This window comes from Drosophila santomea, chromosome X, assembly GCF_016746245.2.
Source record: "Drosophila santomea strain STO CAGO 1482 chromosome X, Prin_Dsan_1.1, whole genome shotgun sequence".
Lineage (NCBI taxonomy): Eukaryota > Metazoa > Arthropoda > Insecta > Diptera > Drosophilidae > Drosophila > Drosophila santomea.
Genome location: NC_053021.2, coordinates 10,730,118 through 10,754,502, shown reverse-complemented (window position 1 = coordinate 10,754,502; position 24,385 = coordinate 10,730,118). Strand labels below are relative to the sequence as shown.

The 24,385-nt window shown below is 40.4% G+C and overlaps 2 protein-coding genes across 5 annotated transcripts; one reads left to right on the top strand and one right to left on the bottom strand.

Annotated features, from left to right (window-relative positions):
- Positions 1–1,167: 1,167 nt before the first annotated feature.
- LOC120455120 (ecotropic viral integration site 5 ortholog) lies at positions 1,168–24,385 on the bottom strand. 4 transcript variants are annotated; one of them, XR_005616714.2, is made up of 10 exons: positions 23,823–24,385; positions 8,547–8,984; positions 7,179–8,214; positions 6,997–7,111; positions 6,756–6,773; positions 5,658–6,325; positions 5,478–5,595; positions 5,308–5,406; positions 4,375–4,676; positions 3,104–3,239 (listed from the first exon to the last, which is right to left on the bottom strand). XR_005616714.2 is itself a non-coding variant. In XM_039641011.2 (9 exons), exons 2-9 carry the CDS (start codon positions 8,776–8,778, stop codon positions 3,102–3,104), a joined length of 2,424 nt encoding a protein of 807 aa, XP_039496945.1. In that variant the 5' UTR covers positions 8,779–8,984; positions 23,823–24,384; the 3' UTR covers positions 1,168–3,101. The 4 variants fall into 4 exon arrangements, 2 of the variants coding, with proteins under 2 accessions (XP_039496945.1, XP_039496946.1); XM_039641011.2 differs by lacking the exon at positions 4,375–4,676 and having other exon boundaries at positions 1,168–3,239; positions 23,823–24,384; XR_005616715.2 differs by lacking the exon at positions 6,756–6,773 and having other exon boundaries at positions 23,823–24,384.
- On the top strand, positions 12,432–15,949 carry LOC120455121 (sphingosine kinase 1). The gene is made up of 2 exons (XM_039641014.1): positions 12,432–12,583; positions 13,448–15,949. Exon 2 carries the CDS (start codon positions 13,517–13,519, stop codon positions 15,440–15,442), a length of 1,926 nt encoding a protein of 641 aa, XP_039496948.1. The 5' UTR covers positions 12,432–12,583; positions 13,448–13,516; the 3' UTR covers positions 15,443–15,949.

Genomic DNA, 24,385 nt, shown 5'->3' with positions numbered 1-24,385 from the left:
TTGAGACCCTGAAAAAAAAAACACCCAGCCCCCTACTTGTTAATGATATTAAATAATTAACTTTAATCCTAAACTACATACATATACTCTCTAGTTAAGTAAATGCACTAAAAAATAAAAAAAAATACACAATACAAAATGGGAATTTCCTTTAACTTTATCTTTGAAAAAGAATACTTTGTATTCCAGCAAACTTCTAGACTTTCTTTCCCCTGAGTCGCCGGCACGTGCTGAATTTATAATGGCTATATAGTACACATATAGACTGCAGGCAGATAAGGATGAAGTTCAGTTCGGCGAGAGTTCATTGATGGGGTTGATTTTTTCCACTGGCCGATAAGCCATGTGAACCACAATATAAATGCTGCTTATTTTGGTTTTCATTTGATTTATTTAATACTAAAAATTGTAACTTTGATTTCGTTTTGTATATCGGTTTAATTTTATTGATTTGTTGTAGTTTTAGTAGAGTTTTACTTCTATCATGCGGTTGCCCTGCGAGCTTTTCACTGCTCTTCAGTTATCAGTTTTATCGTTATATTGATATAGTTATAGGTATATGTAAAGTATATAACACTATTTGTTGTGGTATTCTTTGTCAACTACTTTCCAGTTCTTGTGATTTAAATTTTGTCGCTTGGTTTTGCTTGATGGATCAACAATGAATGAAACGAGTAACGCAATCAATAAGTGCAAATCAAGATGAACACTGAAGACTGTAGCCGGTAGACTCTTGCTCAATGGAAGCTGAACTTGATTTATTTGAATTAAATATACGCTATACGCGAATGTGCCCGCTAATTAATTGCGTTCAAAGGAGTTTCGACCATTCTCGTCCAAGGTCAACAAACCGTTACCGTCTGCTTTATGTCTGGGCCCAAAGTCATTGGCACTCCACTCGCACGCTGAATTGATAAACGCCAAGAGTCTTTTCACATTTCCACATTTATCAAATCAAACCGACAGACAGGGCATTGAAATTAGCTGCTATCGACGAGGGGGTTCATTATACCACCGCCGCCCCCTATGAGTCACTTAAGTGGGGGCAATTGTTTGAACGGCAATTCGCACGAGTTTCACACACTTATTGCTCAAACGGTTAACACCAAACTGTATGCGCGGGCCAAGTCTAGACTTTGGCCAACAATAATGCTCCATATGCTTGTATAAATTTGTATAAACCTATTTTGGATATCGTATAATTTGTGCCTTTGCTTGCCATAACATAATACGCAATTAACTCTAGACTTGCCAATTTCTTAAGACTCGAGGCTGTTGAGGGATTCTGTTCTGTTTCTTTTCTTTCATTTCTGTTCTTTTCTTGGGGGAAATTTGACTTTCTCGGGAATGTTTTCTATATTTAAATGTCTGTTAACTTCTGCTGATTGTTAATACTGCGCCCCCCAGCAGCCTCGTCTTTCAGCCGCAAAAATATCTTTATATATAGTACATACATTACATAATCATAATCATTAATTATCGCGTAGAACAAAAAATTCGAATCGTTCTGCCAAAGTCGGGACGAAAACTTAAGCATTACATATACTAAGTGTTTACATAACAAAGTTTTGTGACATCGTTTTCGACATACTTACAAGCTACGAAACATATTACATAGATTTCTTATCGGTTTGTCATGATGGGCAAATCAATGGAATTACAAAAAATTAAGTTAATTAAGTTAATCGGTCTTAGTCGCGATAAGTAACAAACCTAAGCACTGAGGACGTCATGCTAACAAATGATAATAAAAAATTGTCATAGAATACGAAACTCAATAGTTGCAAAAGTAAATGTATAAATGTATGGAAAACATGATTCAACCTGAATAATTATATTGTTTGTGGATAATTGTTAATCGTTCGAAAGTCGATGTCCAAATCGAAATCGGTTTTCGCGACAAGCTGCCAAATCGTTTCAGATGGTTACATTAACCATAGAAATGAAAATATGGGTTTTTGTTTAGGGATAAAGACAAGCGCTACTGTTAACTAAGTAGAATATCGTAAGTATTGTGAATATCGTAGTCGTTATCGTAATATCGTTCTTAAACGGGGAGAATTTGGTGACCCCTTTTTCGTGGTTCTTTCACATATCGTTTTAAACTATTTTTAATAGTTGTATATTGGTTTTTTTTCAGTTTCTCATCTTGCACTTCTCTCTGCATTTGGCCACGCTTGTTACTTTGTCTTTCGCACTTGGTTTTATTTTTTAGTTTTAGATTTAGATTGGTTTAGCTTACTATACGAGAGTTACAAAATTCATTACAGACAACGGTGTGTTTGAGTGTTAATATCATTCTACAGGGATGAAATCATAATATAAATCAAATCGATTAACCAAGCATTTTCCGCACACTTTAAAACGATGTGCGTGTTGATTAAAATCGGTTACTAGCCAAGAACAATTGGGTTCGCTTAAAACTTACATTAAAAGTGGTTTACAGGATGTCTGGGTTGGGAAATGGGTTTGTTTTTCCTCAGGGATTTACATAAAATTCATTGCATTGCATATGTGCCATACATCTAGGGGATATCCAAATGCCAATCTCCTGTCTCCAATCCATCGCATCGCATAGGATCGGATTGGATCAGTTGCCGTATTGATTAATGTACAGGGGTGTAAAATACTCTCACAATATCGTTTCAATTAGGATTTAAAATAAATAAATATGAGTGTGTTTCGATTGCAAAACATAACAGTAATAAAATTATTGCCAAAAAAAAATTGATTAAAATAATAATAATAATCGTAATGATATATCCATATCGTAATAGTAAACTTTTAACGAATATTATACATAAATAATATTGTAATGGGATTGCAATTATTCTGTCAACTTTCTCTTACTTCCCCCCTCCTCTCGATGCTCCTCCTTCCGTTTCCGTTTCATGATCACAGGCACTACATATATATCCATCTATATATATATATAAATATACATATATATCTATATAAATCGCCTCCAGCTTGCCCACCCATATAGAATTGGGTGTATCCTGTACTGCCCTGATGCTGCCCTCCCCTTTCACTCTCTGCTCTTCTCCTGGTTGTGGTCGTTGGCTGGTGAGGATATGCTGAGGATCTGATCCACCTGTACGTTATGTGGACAGCTCCGTGCTCCCGCGCCTCACCATATTAAGATCGTTGAAGTCGATCTCGGTGGATTCGATCGATTGGATCGAGGAGCTGCGCAGTTTGGCGCCCGGAAATTTGCCACGACTTTTCAATGCCGTCAGCTGCAGTAAATCGAAAAGATTCATTAGTTGGTTATTCATTAAAAATACTAGTAATAAAGATAGACGCAAAAATACGATTACAAGGCTAAAGCAGTTGCTAATTTTGATCATGCGGCGATTAAGAAGAATTCGACATTTTTACTTCAAATGAAAATTACATTTAAATGTATAATAATAAGTTTAATGTATCACAAGTATCACAAAACTTAAAAAAAGCCGCCTGAAGTGCTTTAACCGAGTAATTAGAAAACAAGAAACATAGATCCGAGTACAGATAAATCTTATTAAATGTCCGTGTAGAGAAACGTGTCTTAAATACCTTATTGATTAGTTGCTATGTGTGTGAGTGTGTCTGTTAGATAAGAAGGCATGCGAGCGTGCAGAAAATTAATAGTATTACAAAATGCATTTGCTATAAATCATAGATCTAGAACACTCCCTCATATACTTGCACCGTTCAATTAACAATCGAATAAAAATAATCCATAGCAAGGTCGAAACGAACTCATGTCAAAACAGCATCAACGGATGCCACATTCTCATGTCAAGACCAACGCTTACAATACGTCATTACAAGTATGCAAAACAAACAACAGCGGGTTCTGATTAAAAACCAGACACCTTCCATGTCCATCAGTCAATCTTAAATACGAATGCTACTAGGAGTCATTGACCCACATCGAAATAAGGCATAGAAACGATCAAAACTAGAAGGTACATATTCAATATAAAGGTTCACGTACAAGCTCAAAGCTCGCAGAAAGCTTTGGAAATTCGAAGAGAAGTACACTATGCAGCACGTTTAAGGTAAAATATTAATATATTTATTTATAATGTATATTTTTGAGCTCTAAATGATATGCCGAACTAAATATGGCTTACTAAATGGAATTTCTTTCACTGACGAACTACTAGTTTACTAGGGATGCTGAAAACCGGCAATACAAAAATGGTTAAGTGAAAAACTGGGTTCATTCATGCATTTTTCAATTATGGAAGTAATGGGTTAAATGGCGAGGGTCTAGAGGCTACAGATCGTGCGAACTATGGGATGGCAAGGTCAACAGATGCTACAAATACGCAATGGTTAAAAAGTACTGAGATACTGAGATGTTTTTAGCAGTTTCATAGAGACCTGGGTAGTTGGTAGCTTGGCCTGCTGCTTGACTTTTGATTTTCTTTACGTTTTCGGGAGTTGTGTGTGTGTGGCAATAGAAATTAGAGGATAATTGTGACTTCTTCACTTTCAAATTGGGTTTCGGTAATTTGCTTTTTAAATATTTTTGTTTTTGTTTTTTTTTTTTTGTAATTTTCAGAATTTCGATCGTTTTGTTTCGTTATCAATCAATTGGTTTTCGTTTTCGGGTTTGTGTTAAAATTAGTTTAGCTTATCCATTTCCACGGTTCAGTGTCGGGGCTGGTTATTGGCGTGGGATACTATAGAGCAAAACCAACAACGCATTGTTTTTTTTTTTCGTTTTTTGCGTGTGAAAAAGAAATTCAATGAGAAATACAAGATTATTGTATTGGCTTACAGCAAATGGGTTACACGAAACGGGTTAACAAAATTGAACCAACAAAATTATAAACAAAGCGTACAATAAAATCCCTGAATAGCGAAATCGATAAGGTGCACAGTTAAGCACAACAAACTCAAGAATTCTTTGGTTTTTTTAAATTAATAACTTCTGTTTCAAATCAAATCTGTATTTTTGACGATTTGTAAGAATTAATCGTTTTCTTATCTATCACGAACAGATGTGATTTGAACGGATTTGCTTTGAGCTTCTTAGCTAGCAAACAAAGCATATTTTAAGTGAAAATCGCCAACAGGAGGCCACAGCGTGCGCCTCCAGATTGGAAACATGTCTCTGATCTGTCTGACCTTTGGATTAGTCAGTTGGGTGAGTTGGGTGAGCCATAAAGTGGGTGGAGGTGTAATAATTGAAAGTCTGCTGCTGCTGGCATTTGAATGAACTTAAAACGAGACCGAAACCGAAACCAAAACCAAAAGCAGTGGGAGATTAGCGACAAATGCTGTGGGCATTAAATGCCATCCCGCGCTCACCTCCGCCTTCATGTCGGCCAGCCTGTCCTGCAGGTCGCGCACCTTATCCGAATCATCCAGATTCGCGCGCAGTTCGCCCTCGGCGAGCATTTCCGAGTTCTGTAATTTGCAAAAAACGCAGCAATTTAAAACATGTGCCAAGCTATAAACCATATGCAGTGAATAAATACCTTGGTCTCAAGTCGGGAAATTTCCTGTTTCAGTTCAGCCACCGTTTGGCTTTGCTCGGTGAATTTGATTTTCACGTTCATCAGCTCATCCTTCATGCGAGATTCCAGATCCGAGTATCTAGAAATTAATTTAAATATTTATATTACGTGACACTACTTTGTAAAGGCAATGTAACCGACCTGTGCTGCTGCTCACGCGCCTTGTTGGACATGTCCTTCTCCCGGGTGACGGCCATTTCGAGCTCCTCCTTCAGCTTCTTGTGCTCCTCATCCTGCCGCCTCAGCTGATTGGTGGACACCTGTACCTGTGTCTCCAGCTCCATGACCTTGAGTCGCAGCTCCTTGAGCTCGGTGAGCGTCTCCATTTCGCGAATACGTGTGGTCATCAGCTCCTCCTCAAGTTTCTGAGTGTGCTCGCTGCTCTTGGAGCTGTCAAAGAAGTTGGTCAGCAGCTTCTTGGGCGTAGAGTCCACAGCGTTGGTGGTGCGTTCGCTTTCGCTGCGCTGATTCTCGGCCAGCTGCCGCTGCCACTGGCTGCTCAGCTCCTGCACCCTCTGCTTGAGATCCTTCAGCGATAGTGAGGCCTCGGCCTCGCGAAGTTTACTGGCAATCAGTTCATCCTGCAGGTGAGCCACCGAATTGTCGGGCGTCGTTTCCCGCAGCGTCTTCTTGTCCTCCTCCAGTTCCTCCACCTTAGCCTTGAGGTTCCTGATCTGATCCTCGCTTTCGGCCAGACCCTGACGCACCTTTACCAATTCCTCCAGCAGACAGGAGACCATCTCGTCGCGCTGCTTGAGCGCCTCCTCCTTCATGCAGAGCTCGTCAATGGACGACTGCCGGGAGTTATTCTAAATGTTGATCAATAATGGGATTAGTTGAGCTGTTTTATATGAACATTGAGTGGTTTTAGGCATGCAGAATGTGAGTTGTTAGCTATGAGACAAACCAGTCTACAGGGGTTAGGAATTCCATTATGTACTTATCCTAGATTATAGTTCTTTATTTACGCCCAGTAAGCTTCAAAATAAATGAATAAGCTGAATTTCCCTTGTACGTTGCAGGCTTGATATAAATTTGTAAGGAAGTGCCCTTTCCAACTTAAATATTACTGAACACTTTCTGGGCGTACTGGTCACAAATACGTATATGTGTTTAGATATTCTATTTATGTATTTAGGGCAAAACAATAAACATGCAAAACAACAGAACGGCGGAGTTATTGTATTGTACATTCAAACTACGAAGCAAGGTTGCGTGAACAACTCACGAGATACTTACGCTGTCGATGGATACATTCTGTATGTGATTTGGGGATTTATTTTGAATTTATTTTTTTTCGTATTAAAGCGAACAATTTGTGTGTGTGTATTTTGAAGCACCACAACCATAAGAAATCAAATAAAATAGAAAAGAATACAGAAGATTAGCAACAGATTCCGTTTTAGTTACAGGACAAATGACCGAGACATGGGGTCGAGTATCACCAAAGTTAATGGGTGGGCCACCCAACAATACTTACATTCTCCTGCAGACGAAGACTCAGGCCGCGGACCTCCTCGTTGGCGTTTTCCAGCTGATGGGAGACCTCCAAGTAAGACCGACGCAGCTGCATCAACTCCGTCTGAATGGCATAGCTATAATGTATAATAAAATATATCAATATCTACAGTTGGCAAATATAACCATATTTCAGTTGCTTACCTAGTTTCCTCCTCCTCAGCCCTGGAAACCTGACCACGCACCAGGCGATCGGCCAGTTCGGCGCTCTCGGCCTCCAGCAGCTCATTGCGCTGCTTCAGCAGGCAGTTCTCGCGTCTCAGTCGCCGCAGCTCGGCCATCTCCTCCTGCTCCTTCTTCTTGAGGTCCTGGTACTCCTTCTCCATCTTCTTCATGCGCTTGGTATTCAGCTTTATGGAGTAGGCTAGATTGAAGAAGCCCTCGACATCCGCCTCCACGCGGCCGGGCAGCTCCTTTTGGAAGAACTTAAGCATTGCCTCCATGTCCAGGCAGAGCAACGTTTCCTTGCCGGTGAGCAGCAGGGCCAATGCCACCTTGAAGATGAACTCCATGCCCTCGCTGAGGAAGACGTCCATGATGCGACAACTCAGATTGACATTCAGAGTGGTCGTGTATAGGGTGAGGAACCAACTGGAGGCGTACATGGTCGTCTGGAAGCCCTGTTGCTGGAAGTGAATGTGCATGTCGGGTATCTGCTCCTGCACCAGATTCTCCAGCTGGTACATGCACAAACCCAACTCCGACATGGAGGGCTTGAACATGTGTCGCATCCGATGCTGCTGCATGATCTGCACGAGCACAGCGAATGCCTCCTCCTCGGGCATTTGCATCAGCAGCAGACCAACGATGAATCCCGAGCCCTGGCAATAGCCCACCTCGCGATCGTGTAGGGAATAGGCCTTGATTACATTGAAGAGGGCCTCCTGTCCGGGTCCATCCTTCTCCTTGAAGAACTCCACCTCGGGATAGGTGCGGGCAATGTCCCGTCGTATGACCTTTTCGCAGGCACTGGTCGCCTTGATGTACTCCGCATACTGCTTCTTGTCGCCATCGGACGCTCCACTCAACTGCTGCCACACGATCGCTCGGAAGTGGTGTGGAATTCCACGGCGCACCAGCTCACTCACGCAGGGATTCTTTCGTTTCAGTGCTCCCTCCCAGTCATTGAGGATGGTGGCCCACGTCGTCCAGATGTCCTCTTCGGCCACCGAGTTTCCACCTGAAGCGAAGACAATAGTTAGTCATCGAGTTCTACTTGTTCAATAACCTAATACTACATTTTATGACATACATATGTCTTCTTTGCTTGTAATTTAGTCATGTTGGTCATTGTTTAGTCATGGTTTTGCGACAGAATCGGATTTAATATTAGTCACAGCCTTTTCACCATTTAGCTATCACATGTCGAATCCCTTATCGATAATATCTTTTTAAATTAATTTTGCTACACAATAACTACACAGCGATTTCCGTCGTTGGCCATTCGAATAAAATGCTAACCTTTTGTATTGTATTTTGTGTTTTATACACAATTGAAATACTTATACTTACTCGACGTAAGGCTGATCTGACTCGTGTCCGAGTTCTTGCGACTGTGCGTGGAGTGCAGAGAGTTGAGGGACTTGGCATCGCTCTCGATGAGCTTGTTGGCCGCCTCCAGCTTGGCCAGCAGATCCATCTCGGAGGTGGGCAGGTTCTCTTCGCCGGGAAGTGCGCCGCCCTTCACGTCCATTTTCGCTTGGCTCTCGGCTGATGAGGCAGTGGTCGTTGTGGTCAGGGTCATCTTCTGACGCAGAACGACGTTCTCCGATCTCCGATCTCAGTCTATACTCCCTCTTTCAGAATCTTTGTTCCCTGGTCAACCTTTCCCTCGAACTCGACCGTTTCGATCTGTAGTGCTCCTGTTTCTGATCCAGATCCTGATTAGTGATTAATAATCCTCTGGTGTGTTCCTCTAAAACCGCCACATGATGCTCCCAGTTTCGCACACTGCAAGTGAACAGAACAGAAGGTAAAAACAATATAATCTTTAGCAAAATTATCAATTGAGATATAGTATAGTAGCTGGCGAAACTGAAGTTACCGGAATTCGAGGAACCAGCGAAATGAACTCCTCTCGAGATCTGGCATGTGCCACATAATGGAAATACTACAAAATACTATATACATATATTAAACAAATAGAAGCCAGTGCAAAGTATTCCACTCTGTTTGCCAGCCTCTGTGTTTTTGTTTTCCTCTTGTTTTGTTTATTATTCGTGCGCCCTACAAAACCCGTGCTTATAAAGGGGGTTAGAGGAGGGGGGCGGACAGGGGGAGGGGCGGACCTGCAACTGAACAATGGAAAAAGCTGTCAGGGCTTTCTGTTGATTGCCTAGGCGGCAATTTCTTAGCGTCGGGTATGTTCAACTTTACCACGCAAGTAGATCAAGTTTAACTTTCTTCTTTTTCACTGGCAGCACAAAATGCTTCACAAATTAGGTAATTAACTGAATTAGAACAGAACTTGTTTCGATCTTAGAAATGCAGACATCTTAGCTTGGATATGAAAAATAAAGTAGTTTAGAGCTTATTTTGTGAAAGTATTTTCTAAGAGAATCCCATAAATTTATAAAGAATTCTAGACTTTTTTTTGGCTCTTTCAACAAAAACATAATAAATCCAAAGGAAGTTCAGCTTGTTAGAAAAAACACAACAATTATCAATTTGGAGAGAAATGATAGTCGAAGACGTGAGGAAAAAAACCATAAAAGACGTAATATTAGATTGGTAATTATTACTACTCAATTTTGATAAGTTCCACATTCTTTGGCGTTTCAATCAATCAGTTTGTTTCTAATGCGGTAAACGATTGCGAAAGTTTTTTATTTTCAGTGGAAGTAGAAACGTAGCCACGCTTTTATCAACCTTCTGATAATCGAATATTATTGCCGCAGTTGCCTTTTTCTAATAATCCGACATTCCTCATTAGGCGATTCTACGAAAATGTAGCAATTGGTGGATCTATTGAGCTGGATCATTTCCCATTTATCACATTTTATTGCATCAGAAGGTATGTGATATTTAAATGTGATCTTATCTAAAGGTATCAAAATTGTACTTTCCAGAATTCGGCTGATAAGCAAAAGCTGTCATTTATAAAAATATCCCATTCGATATTAAATAGTAACTTATTTTAAATGCATATTGCTTGGGGGTACTAATGGATACACTTGTAGTCCATCAGCTTGCTCTTAACCCCTTCCAAACCAGCTGTTCATATCTGGAGGCACTCTGAGCCGCCTTTGGGCTTCTGTCTGCTTCGTCTGGGCATTATCTAATGTATTCCTCTGGCCAGACAATGCCACACCCCCCTTCACAAACGCCCCCGCCTGCCCACAGATGGCTGCTCCTGCCCCAGTCTGTGTGGTCTCAATAGAATTGAAAGGCAAAGTAAATTCAAATAAATATGTAGGTCAGGAAACGATAAACAAGCAGCCAGTGAAATACTTTTCGACTTTTCGTGAGCAAGTGCATTCAGACATCCAGACATTCAGATGGCTGCGTGTACGTACATACATGGTAAATGTTTATAGATATTTGTATGATGCAGTGGGTAACCACTTGAGTGGTTCCCTTTTCAAATGATAAATCAAAGTTTTTAAGTTGTCGAGACTAATGAACGAGTTATAATTACCAAAGTGGGGTTGTATATGAAGTGTATGGTAGTGCTCCTATTGCAATGTCTGCATTTCTTATTTTATTTTTGGTCTGATTCACTTAGGTGCGAACGCAAACCTTTCATGAATCAGTCAGAAAACGTTTTAAGCCCATTAAATATTCAATTTTGGCGTGTCTTCTCCTACAAGGCGTATCTCTCAATTTAGCTACAGTAAAATACGGGTAGGTAAGTCTACTTGCGTCAATAATTTAGCTGCGAATCTATGGAAAGCTTAGGTGTGTTTAATGTGTTAAACGAAACACATTTTTATTGCCTATTTTAAGGGCTTGTTTCAACCAAAGGGATGGTCGCGATTGCCTGAAAAACAAAGAAACACACATACGCATTTCTTACTAATTCAAAAGATGAAATCTTAAAGGAAATTTTATGTTATATTTTTGCGCTACTTTACAAACAAATACTCGTAATTTCCTTGTTGTTAAAAGTATGTTACAATGTGTTACCACTGTACCTTGTATGTGTCCAAGAATGACCGTGGCCAATATCAATACACTGTACAATCTTTATTTCGCTTACTGATATCAACGAACGCGCAGTGCCAAAGCAAATAAAAAAATATTAAAAGATACAATTTGTGCACCTGGCAGAAGCAAAAAAACAAACAAATTTGATTAAGCAGAAGGAATTGCGATTCATTTATGGCAAGCCCTTAAATTGCAAATTGACATAACCATATCAAGTAGATCCAAAACGAACACCTGCCAAGCGATTCTACCGAAATGGATCAATTTCATTTTTTGTTTTTTTTCTGTTTGCCATTTAAGAGCGTTAAATGTGACACTTCATGTGAATTGTAATTGGGTGAGTCACTGGATGTTCCAACTATCACTAGAACACATGATAAGCGATAAGGTCTGAAGACCAACATGACGTATACGCAACGTGTGCCGCAATAACCTTTCCACCATTTATTACTCACTTATCCCACGCAAAATGATCGATTAAAACAATAGACAACACCCACTCACATACACACACACACACACACACACATATGTAACTGTTGGGGTTAAGTGCTGTTTTATTGTCCATGTAAACAAACAATTGCATTGTCGGTAAATTGCAAAAAGGCGGCACATGTACAGTGGTCCTACATTTTGGCCAAAGACATTCGTGACTTTTCCGCGTATTTCCATTTATATTGCATGCCAATCAACTGTGAGCTTACAGCCAAAAGTACTTGGAGTATTTGCAATATTCGGATAAAAAACCCAAAAGGCAAATACAATTTATCGACTGATCACTGTACACTCAAAAGAGAGTTAAAAAATGCAACATTTTCAAATCGCAAAAGGCAATGCCAGCCGAAAAGCTCGCGTTCCAAAGTCAAAGGCAAATTGTTCAATTGCCGAGGTGCACTGAGAGAAATGCCGCCGCGGGGGCGAAGTAAATCAAATAAAACCGAAGTTATAATAAAATAGAAGAGCTGGCAACTGGAAAAGATAAAGACATGGCGCAAAGGCAGCCACAGGTAATATCTCATCGATACGATACGTGTTGATTAGATTTCGACATGACATACAAAAAACCAACAAGTGTTTGTGCGCTGTGTGCGTTGGTGTGTGTGAGAAAGTAAAAGCAAAGTAAAAAAAAAAACAAAACAAAACCAAAACAACAACAGCAAAAGCACAAGCAAAAGCAAAGGCAACAGCAACAGTGCAATCGTAAAACCAAATCTCCATTGAAAATAAGGTTAGTTCACCCTCGCGTTTCAGAGTTTCAGTACGAATTGTCGTGTCAAGCGCACAGGAAGCGATCGCAACCCGGATCGGATTGGATCGGCCGGATTGAGCCGCCATATGTACTATATATACATCGCAGACTTTACGGTGAACAGCGACGATCGCATGTGGACAAACAATTAAATGTAATGCCAAACGCCAAACGCCAAACAAAAATAGTTATAATCGGCTAACATTCGGCTCGAGTTATCTACAAAATATAGCCCTTCACTGAATAACACGTAAACATCGTAATGGAAATTGCCAAATAAACTAATCCAATTTTGCATGCCACAAATAAACAATAAACAATAAACAAGACAGCGCTATCAAAACTTAATACATAGTTAAATTATATACAATTAATAACTAATACCCATTTAAATCAAACAAAGAAAACAAAAATACTTTTGTGCATTCTGTTAAAAAAAAAAATGTATTACAAACACTTGAGTCATTTTTTTTTTTATGAGCAATAAGAAAACAGAATTCTATATTGTTTGTTGCTTTATTGTGCTATATCTGGCTTAGTAATTGAGCAACACAAAGAAAATGATAAAACAAAGAAAAAAAAGGGTTGTTAACAAATGCGTAAAGAAATGAACTAAATCATAAACTGGTTTGCAAAAATCCACATAAATTAAGCAATCGAAATATAATTTTTTTAAGTGTGTATTAAGGAGTTTATTTTGGTTACCATTCAAGTGAAATCATCACCAATCGCGGCGCATATAAATTTCGACACAGATCCAAAGCAAATAGAAATAATTGTACACATATATATAATTTTTACTGGAACGAAAACCTGTTTTTAAACTCCAATTTCACATAGATGGAATACAACTAATGATAGTCAAAGCCAACGCACAATAAACAGCGAAATAAACAAGTTTTCGAGTTGGCAATTATAATATTTTTTGCAAGCGCTCTACTATTTTGCTTATTTTTTTTTCCACTACCAATAACCATTGTGTTTTTTGTTTTGTTTCGAATTTTTTTTGCATGTGAAGACAAGGTCAAAGAAGCGCTAAAAAAATACAACAAAATAGAAGAGAAATATACACAGAAGTACCAGCAAAATGACGGCCAACACAACGACGTCGGAGGAAAATGTGCTGCGAAGTGGCGGACAGCCGCAGGAGCCCTCCACGCCCACCCCGGATGCAGAAGTGGGCGGTGGCACGCCCAACGAACTGAGCGAGATCTTCTTCGTGGACAACAGCCGGCGCAAGCAGAGCATCAAAATCCAGGTGAAACTCTGCCCGGAAGGGGTTTACCTGCGTCGCGAGACCGACGAGGATGATCACATCAATGAGCAGCTCATCAGGATCGATGATATCATTGGATCGCGCTACGGTCCGCGATTGAAGAAGCGGGCGCGTGGTGGTCTGCACTCCTGTCGGAATCCAAATGTACCGGGCCAGGAGGCGGATCCGGAACCGGATAGCGATAATAGCGCCTATTTGTACATCTATGCGTATCTGAAGAAGGAGAAGCCGCTGCGGCGGGTCCAAACGCTCAGGATTCTACGCTTTCGATCGAGCAATGACTATGGCGTGAATCTGCAGACCGCCGAGCTGTGGCATCTGACGATACGGAAGCACAAGCGCGGCAATGGCAGCAGTTCGCCCGCCGATTGTGGCAAACCGTTGCTCATACTCCTGAATCCGAAATCCGGCTCTGGCAAGGGTCGTGAGCTCTTCCAGAAACAGGTGGCACCGTTGCTGACGGAAGCCGAGGTGCAATACGATCTACAGATCACCACACATCCGCAGTTTGCCAAGGAGTTCGTGCGTACCAGAAGGGATCTGTTGGAGCGATATTCGGGCATTGTTGTGGCCTCCGGCGATGGTCTGTTCTACGAAGTGCTCAATGGGCTGATGGAGCGCATGGATTGGCTCAGAGCCTGCAGGCAACTGCCACTTGGCATCATTCCATGTGGCTCCGGTAATGGTTTGGCGAAAAGTGTGGCCCATCACTGCAACGAACCGTATGAACCGAAGCCCATTCTTCACGCCACCTTGACTTGCATGGCGGGAAAGAGTACACCCATGGATGTGGTCAGAGTGGAACTGGCACCGGGGGATAAGCACTTTGTGATGTACTCCTTCCTATCGGTGGGCTGGGGCCTGATAGCCGACATCGATATAGAAAGCGAGCGATTGAGATCGATTGGAGCGCAGAGATTCACGCTTTGGGCCATCAAGAGGTTAATTGGCCTGCGCAGCTACAAGGGCCGGGTGTCCTACCTACTGGCCAAGGACAGAAAGGAACCACCAGTGGAAGCGGCAAAGGAGGCGCGAGAGATTCCTGTAGAATCAGACCAGCAGAAGCGACCGTCTTTGCCATTGAATGCCGGGGAATTCCATGATCTACCCGAGGAGGAGGAGGGGGATCTGGATGGAGAACAGTTCGCCGACGCCATATCCCTGGATCGTTCGGTTTATCGCCAGCATGCCGACAGTTGGCACTCGGCCATGTCCAGGAGAACGGCCTATTACTCCGTGGGAGGACCCAGTATGCGATCCAATCGCAGCCGAATGAGCATTAGCCAGCGAATCGAGGCGGCCAATGCGGAATTCGCAGAGAAGGTGCCAACGGGCACCATTCCGGGATTACAGATGCCGCTGCCCAGTAGCGAGGGTTGGATCTGCGAGGATGGTGACTTTGTGATGGTCCATGCCGCCTATACCACCCATCTCTCCTCCGACGTCTTCTTTGCCCCCGATTCCCGGCTAAACGATGGCCTCATCTACCTGGTGATAATCCGGAGTGGCGTTAGTCGCCATCAGCTGCTCAATTTCATGCTGAGCCTAAACACAGGCACCCATCTGCCCATCGGCGAGGATCCGTTCATCAAGGTGGTGCCATGTTGGGCATTCCGCATCGAGCCGAGCAGCACCGATGGCATCCTGGCGGTGGACGGCGAGCGGGTGGATTACGGACCCATTCAGGCGGAGGTGATGCCCGGCCTGATCAATGTGATGACCACCATGGGTCAGTAGTGTAGCAATCGTGTGTGCAATATTAAATCCATATGCTGTTTAAAGCGCATTAGGGTCATTCAGAGAATGTCAACATGTAATAGTTTCGTTAGATCAAATTTAGTGTAGAAGAAGCTCACTTACTGAAGTTGTAGAGTCAAAATTGTGGCCTTTCCTATTCTGAAATAACTCTTACTAAATCAATACCATTTTAAATCAAGAATAGAAAGAATATTTTTTCCAGGTGCATCCAGGTACGCATTTTGACATTATTAGGTAGTAAAGTTGACAAAAGTTCTATTATCTCTGATTATATTATTAGTAAAAACCCATTCTCATGGCTCTGAACCGCAATCTGTAATTTTTCCATCCGCCCATGTATCAAACGGAAAAAGAACTTCACTCTATGCACTTAAGTTGTTGGTTAAGTTGTTTTCTATTATTTTTTTTCCTTCATTTTTAATCGGTCGATAGTGTTAATTATTTTAAGAACCATACGTAGAAAAATAAACCAAAATGATATAAAAATGTGCAAAAGATTGTCCGGGTACAAGGGCTACTGGTACTTTTCAGGTGTTTTGCTGCCGTGGAAACTATGCAGATTCTGTTGCCAATTAAAACCATAGCTATGCAAGTTCTGAAATATACATTAAAAAAATTCGACAGGGAACGGGAATTCGCCGCTCATCCGGTTGCATGGCGATCTTTATTGATATGGGACCCCAAAGTTGGGGACTTGAGGGGCTCACGAAAGCACCTACACGAAGGCACCTGGTCGATGTTCAAGTGGGGACTTCACACATGTGTTAATACAAACACCGATTGGCCAGATTAACCCTGACAAAATACAACAAAAACAACAACATTGCAATGGATTACGGTTACCCAACCAGATGGAAAATTAACACCTAGAAACACTAAAGGTCAAGTTGGATGGCGATGATAGCGCTAATCATGAAGTTCATAGTCGGTTACTTAATTAATCAGGCTGTAAAACACCTGTAAATATTAACTATTTAATATAGTAATTATATAAAAATCTATGTATGTACATGTCCTAACCATTTACCGCTCATAGGAACAAGACTGTCGATTCGGAATTTGTAAAACACAAAAGCCCATCACAAACTGTGATAGATGTGACCCATTTTTTCCAGTAAATTGTAATTAACCAGCCTTTCATTCTAACGCACACATCAGATGGGTTTATCTTTGACAGGCACTCAAACAAGTTGAGCAAATAAAACTCTTTGATATAAATAACATTCGAAAATGGTAATAAACTATATGATAGACCAAAGACCAAAATGGTAGTCACACTTGCAGAGCGGTTTTCGGTCTTCATTGATATTTGGCTCAAAACCGCTTATGTAGACCAGTCTACTGCGGATACACTGATAACAAGATAGTAAGTTCAGTTCTTATCATTCACACACGCACACGCACACACACTTTAAACGGTTGGCAATATTCAGAAACTTGAGGTATACTTTTAGGCCATCCTAGTTAGCGTATTTCATTTATTGGAAAATCTGGGACACAGTCACAGACTTTGACGTCACAAAGACACGAGAAATTTAACCTGATTTCCGATGAATGAAAATCAATAGGTATGTGTGATGAGCTTACTTCAATTCAAAGTCGTCATACTTTTAGGCGGGCCAATTTTCGTGACAGTGGACAGGCCATTTGGAAACCTACAAGTTTGCTTACATATATTTAGCAGCAGTAAATGATCATCTAATTTCGTGATTCATAATTTATTGATCTAATCAAATAATTTAACAAAGCACCAATTAAACCTTTGGATACTACATCTAAGCGATAACCTTTTGCTGGAGACCACTGTACCACTAGCATGTATATTTTTGTGCTGAATTGGCAATCCAGTGACATTATTTCACTGCCACTATCAATTCAACGCAAAGATAATTGCGGCAACAACAAATTGAGCAAAAATATTGCCAGCAGACAAGTGTGCATACATATAGACGGAATGAATAACGATAACTAATTGTAGTCACAGTCTGTTAACAGATGTTTGCATTTCGCTGGCGGCGATACAAAAAGTAGCCTCTGGACACTAATGAATGGATCTTAAATTAGACAGAAGAAGCTCTCCCTGAGTTTGCAGCTTAAACGACAGAGGACACAACATACATATATGTATGTTCATATACATATATATTTCTTGCATGGTCTGTGGAGTTGGGCCCCTTAATTATTAACGCCCACTGTGGGTTCTAAGACCTCTCAAGTTTCTACAGCCTTAAGCTTGAGTGCAGGCAAAATCTACATACATACATAAATATATATATATATATATATAAATATAAATATGAATGTGTGTATATATGTACATATATGCAGTGAAGCAGACTGGCATGTGTGTGCTGGTAGATATTTCTGCACTATTTCCAGTCTAATTCATTCATAAGAAGTTCTTCACATTTCGCTTTTTACTTCTGCTTCTTGGCTCGAAGTCGCTCTAGTCGGTGGCTTTTATGAGAATCGTTAATTCCGGGCGGACTCATGGTTATAGCATTATATATGCACGACCGTTAGAAGTCGGCAACCCACAGATGGAAAAGGCAAACAAAAAGTATAAAAAACACCATCACAATTTCCAATTCGATTCGGGGTATTTCAATCCAACCGCTCGCTTTGTCGCAGGTAAACATTTGCAGTCAGATTTTGTGACTCATGGCATTTGGGATGCGTATTAAATATTCAAAAAAAAAAAACTTGTTTTGCTCTCCCTTTCGATTTCTAAAATATCTTTCTTTTAATTCAGAATTGTATTGCATTGTATCATATTTTCCATAAAAATTGTTCATACTCAAAAACTTCACTTGAAAAACGAATTCCATTGTTGTTAGGATGAATATTTAACACTCTTTGAAAGCCATTAAAAATAAATTATAAATTTCATGCTATTGCATTATTATTTGAAGAAGATATAACACATAAATTAAAATTTGAAGCAGATTCGATTTGTAATACCATTTCGATACATTGTTTTTCCACATAGAGCATTGGATATTCGCTAATAATAAGCTTTAGTTAAATATTGTGCCAGCCTCATGGCAATGTTATTTTACTTTATCTCCGCGGTTTGCTTAAATTATACATCTGCCGCAGACTGTCGACCGCAGTCACATCTGCTCCACATCTTCTGCCGACTGCCTGTCGTGCGTATGACCTATTGCAATGGACTCCACTGTACCGGGGCGATTAGTCAGAAACCTGATGGTGAATGCTTTAGCTAATTTCTGTCCGTCTCTTTTCGACTCTTGCTACTTTCGAACAAATCACAATTTGCTTATTTCGTGTTTTCATTTTATTTTGTTTTGTTACCCAGTTTTGTTTGGTTTTTTTGTGTGCTTTTGTTTCTTTACCTTTTTTTTCAAATTTGTTTTCTGTGCCGGACAATAATGAATAATACATGGGTGACCGGGACGATAGCATTTAGCGAAGTTCATTTGCTGTCTTGCTAATTTGCGCACGCACACACGCCGCATTTGCATCTGCAATTTGCATTTGCATCTTTTAATGCATCTTTAGTCACGCCCCCAGAGCCATATACCACTTGCCACACTCGCGTCCATGGTTATAAGGCACATACGCAGGCAGTGCGCAGATTAGCCGCATCAGTAATAGAGCACATTAGTTGCTTTTGAAATACATCCATTCATGAGTGTGAAATATGAATTTGTAGATTAAGGCAGGCTAGACTTCAAGCTAATTGAATACAACTAGTATCCAAAATTTCTCAAAGGATCATATTTGTATATATCTGAAAGTAATCCTTTGGGATGGCAGAATCCTAATCATACGTCTGGCCCATACATGAATGTTCCCTAATATCAGAGCAAGTAGTTGTGCTTGGCTCTGTGTCCCCAATGTAATTTAAGCCAAATCATCGAAAATTCAAGAGTGCCACGCCCACGCAACCCCACACCCAACCAACGCCCACTTGTGTGTGCATACATAAAATTACAGATACATATACAGATACACAACCATGATACATATAGAACCAAGCCCTGAGTTGGCCAACTCTCATTAACCCAATTTGAATTGTTGACTCGCTGGCTATCTCGCTCCCACGCACGCCAATCGAGCCCTTGGCAATGGTGTGACGTCAGTCACAGTAATCACTCGATAATGCTAGTCCAAACCAATATACAACAAGTTTATTGACATCTTTTTGCCACCTTTTTATAAACCTCAAAAAGTGAAAACATTTGGTAAATATAAAATAGGTTTGAAGAATACTTTTGCTTTGAAACAATGTTAGTTCAAAAGCAAGGTGGTGGTTACGCTTAACGAGCGACCACTGTCTGTGGGTGGCAATTACAAAATGCATTTACCTGTCTGCTTACCACAATTAGTGGAAATGCCAATGTAGCAATGTAATACCCAAGTGTCGCCCCAAACTCGAACTCAATTTCCCATCTATCGCCACGAGTTCTAAACAAGTGGAAAACAAGTGCAACAGTGGAACTGATAGGGCGTAGTACTCATTTAAACCAGAAGCAGGAAGGGCGAATTGGGAAGCGCAGGGGAGGGGAGTACGAGGCCCATTCGATAAGAATTCGACGATTTCTTCAATCAGTCGAAAGACGCACTCTACGCGAGCACAATTCAAGATTTGAGAACAATGAAACTTTATCGCGGAAATTTCATTTACAGATGCAGTCAGAAAAATGGGTACGAGGTTAGTTTACGCGATATTAACTGCTCAATAGTTGTGTTAAGTCAGAACTATTGTGCAGGTTGCTAAATATTTGCTTTTTAAAGTTACCATGCTATTTCCTAGTAATTTTTTATTTTTAGCAAAAGCCCTATTTCAACCACTCTGGTTGTGCATTTAAATGGGTATAAAAGGGGCGGCACGATAAAATAAAGTCCGGCAAGCGGAAAATATGAAACAAACGCAAAAGGCAGCGGCCAAATGGAATTATGAAATACGATTCCCCAGAGTTTTTTAGCCAGCCCACGGAAGCCCCCACTGACTCCCAACTCATTAACATAATTTATTCAGCACATGATGCTGTATGCTGCTAGTACACTTGGAGAAACGGTTGAGATAACGCAGAGTAATATGGCAATGTTAGAAAGTAATTCGGTGTTTTAGCCGTTTTTATTTCAGTACTTAATGAGATGATCACGAATTTCAATGACCTTTTAACTTAATCATTTCAATTAGCAATCAATTTAAATGTCAAGTTCAATTCCGCAAGGGATTGTTGCCACACGATATATAATAATACATTTCCATTCACAGTGTACCTATACAAGTGTTGTTTCAGTTGCCATTGGCTGGAATAAGTTCCCAGTAGCATTCACAAGTGCTTCAATAAAAAGTGTTTTCAACGCAGTATTTGAGCCGTTTTGGATTTCAACAGCCGCAAGAAACCGAAACCGAAACCGAGACTGAAAATTGAAATGGTAATGGAAGTGGAAATGGAAACAGACAAAACTCCTTCACTTTCCAGCAATAATAAATAGCAAAAACGATATGTGTCTGCAAATGCAGTTGAATGATTGAGTAAAACAGCACAAGGAATGACAGGGAAAAAACTTCAACAAGTCAGGAAAGACAACTGGCTAAAAAACAACAAACAAACCGACATTGTTGGCCAAACTGTAAATTCATTGCTTGAAATCTGGAATTTGACCAAATACAGTGGGTTTTGGCTTAAGCAAATACAGGGAATAATAGCAACACAAATACAGAACTAAACAAATTATTTAGTGATATATAATAAACAATATTTGTGTTTAAAGTGAGAGAAAAACATATCATAATTATTTCGGCGTTATTGGGCATTCACTGTGCCCCGAAATACCAGCACGTCTGCATTGGAGATTGGCACACATATCGGTATCGCCATTACCGCTTCTGTTGTCACCTGATTTTCTATGCTTTGGGGCAGGTAAATCAGGTAAGCCTCCAGTTGGCCAAGTGGCCACAATGGCTTGGCTCCGACTGTGTGGATGCTGGATTCCGCACCATTGTTGTTATTTTCGATATGTATGGGATTTATGTTGTGGAAGCTATTGCCTGATTTTTACATAACTGCACTTTTTGCTTCGTGAGAAAGGGACGGCTAACAAAAGGTAGCTGCGCAAGTGCAAGAGACGGCATGAGGTTGTAAAATTGTTTTCAGAGGAAGTAAGCAAATGCCGATAAAGTAAAGCCCAGCTACATGGATATTTGGTTGAGCTGCAAGAAAGGTTTCAACGCGATCATGAACTTGACTCAAAAAATTAGTATTTGCTTAAACAAGTAATTATACATATATATTATATATGTATAAATTATAATTTAAATGCACATAAAAAGTAAACAAATTCGGAGTATTTTGGAGCCTAGTTTTCTACAGTGATCACTGTAATTTCACAGTTGGCTCACTTAATTTGCGTTTAGTTGGGTTGCGCGAAAACGTGTTGGCAAGCGCTTGGTTATGATCCGTTAAAAAATATACATATGAACATATGTATGTTTGTAGCATGTGCATAAATACAAAATAAATGCCGATAGGGAAACACACTCAAGTGCAAATTATTTTTGACATATATTTTTTGTGGCTTTGCGGCGAAGGTCGAAAGCTTGCGATCCAAATGGGCAACATAATAACCAGCAAACAGCCGCCAAAATATCGTAAAACAATGCAAATAATGAAACATGGCGAAAACACTTGAGCAGATAGTTGAAAAACCCGCTAAACGCAAAAAGAATTCCGTTTGGAATAAACAAAAAAAGTATCTTGACTTTTGTTATTTATCATTTTTCTTGTTTTTTTTTTCTGCCAGAGAATGAAGGCTATCCTGCCCCAACCTTCCCCAGATAATGACGGATGATACACCCACACACCCACGCGCTATGGAAATTTATGATCATAATTAACATGACGATGACTTTCTGCTCCATGTGCTCCACTAGTTTTAATGCTCGTGATTTAAATAAATAGCACAACTGAAATTTGAATAAGCACGCAACATTGCCGCGCACAACAAAACAACAAAAACAAATGATTAGAGTGCGATGGGTCTAGTACAGCAGAGGTCAAAGGATTATGGCTGCATTTCCCAAGCAAACTCCGCGTAACTCTGTGATTTTCTGATTTTACTCATCTTTAAGATCTCAATATCATTTAACACAATCCCCTCAGCTGCACGTAGATTTAATCTACATACGGATATAAAGCTTATCACAGCCGGCAGATAAACAAGAGTTCAGCAATCTGTAAGCTGATTTCAAGGAAATTCGCTACAGCAGCATGAAAGTAATCAAGTTTGCTTATAATGCAATAAAATTGTTACATAGGCCGTATTACTATTAAACAAACAACTCAGGGTTTTGAGTTAACATTAACTAGTAAATTACTACTTTACTTCCAATTCATGACTAATTTTTTCACCCTCACTGTCCGTTGCGCCTACGTGGGCCGTGTGCAAGGTGGCAACGCTGCGTGCAAGGTGTCGCCGAGTTGGCAATGCGCAGGCGCAGAGCGGGCTAGAGCGAGATGGAGCGAAGCACAGTGGACATTGGAAAAAAGTTGTTTGCTTAAATGTACTGAGTTTTAAAAGGTAATTAATATATATTGTGTTTTAATTACAATTTCTATAATGCTTCATATCCTATTAACTTATTTAATTTTACAATTTACAAAAGTTAACTGCCTTAAAGAAACCTCAGATAAATAGTTTATAGTTTTTTCATCCCTCGATTGCCGAAATTTCCCACTGTGCTTTGGGCCGCCGAAAAGTGGGTGGAAAGCAAAGCAAAGGAAAGGAAAGGAGAGCAAGACAAGGTTACAACAGAGCAAGAACAACAACAACAACAACAACTAGTAGCAGGAGCAGCTGATGCGGTGGGTGTGAAAGAGCAAAGGGAATTGGAAAGAGGAATTGGGAAAGGGAGAGGGAGGTGGTCTGTGGGCAGTGGGAAATGAGCAATGGGAATGACAATAGGAATAGAAATGGAAAAGGAAGGAAGCGCAGGACTGCCCTGTTGTCATTGTTGTTGTTGCTCAGCGAAGCTGCGAAAAGAGATGATGTACGATGATGAATGATGATGGACACTGTGCGATGAACAATGGACAATGGACGCTTTTAATTACATTAATGCGCGAAAATAAAGCATACAAAATTTGTACCCGTTTTTCTTTTGCTGCTTCGCTAATTTGTAAAAAAAAAAAAAAAGAAAAGAGTAGCAACTCACAGACAAGCGAGCAGAAACCCACACAGACAGCGAAAGAAAGTTTCTGTATTTTTTCTCACTCCACTTTTTTCGTTGATAATGTTTACACACACACGTAGAGTTATTTTACGGAAGAAGACGAAAAAGAAGAACCGCGCATAAAATATAAATAAAGATGCTGGAACTCACCTTTGCTGCTTCTTTTTCGGCCACTGTGAATGAACCGTTAGGCTGGAACAGGGGGTGGTGGTTGTGTTAGTGCGCTGCTGTTGCTGTTGTTGTTGCTGTTGCGGCAGCAACAAATTGCCGTTGTTTATGGTTTTTTATACGCGATTTGTTTTGAATTAGCTAGACTTTTCCACATCCGACCAAATCAATGAGTCGCGATCAACTCATTTCCGATCGAGAATCGTTTGCATTAACTCTAAAATACTTGACAATTTTGACGACACCACCGAACTTTTTGCTGCTGTAAACGTCACACAAACACACACACACACGCACATGCAATTGCACACACCTCAGCAGCAGCAATTTTTTTCTCTCGCCCTCTCACTTTTTCACCCTATGCTGTTCTTTATGACTTTATTTATTTATTAGTACTTTTTAGTAAGGGGAGTACTTTAATTCAATCACACTTTATACATCGACCGAATATTGCACTGGAAAAAAATACAGCGTTCGTTCGACGACGGTGAATTAACGAATGTTTTTTTTCGCCCACTGGCGGTGTGACCGTCGCGCGAAAGCTG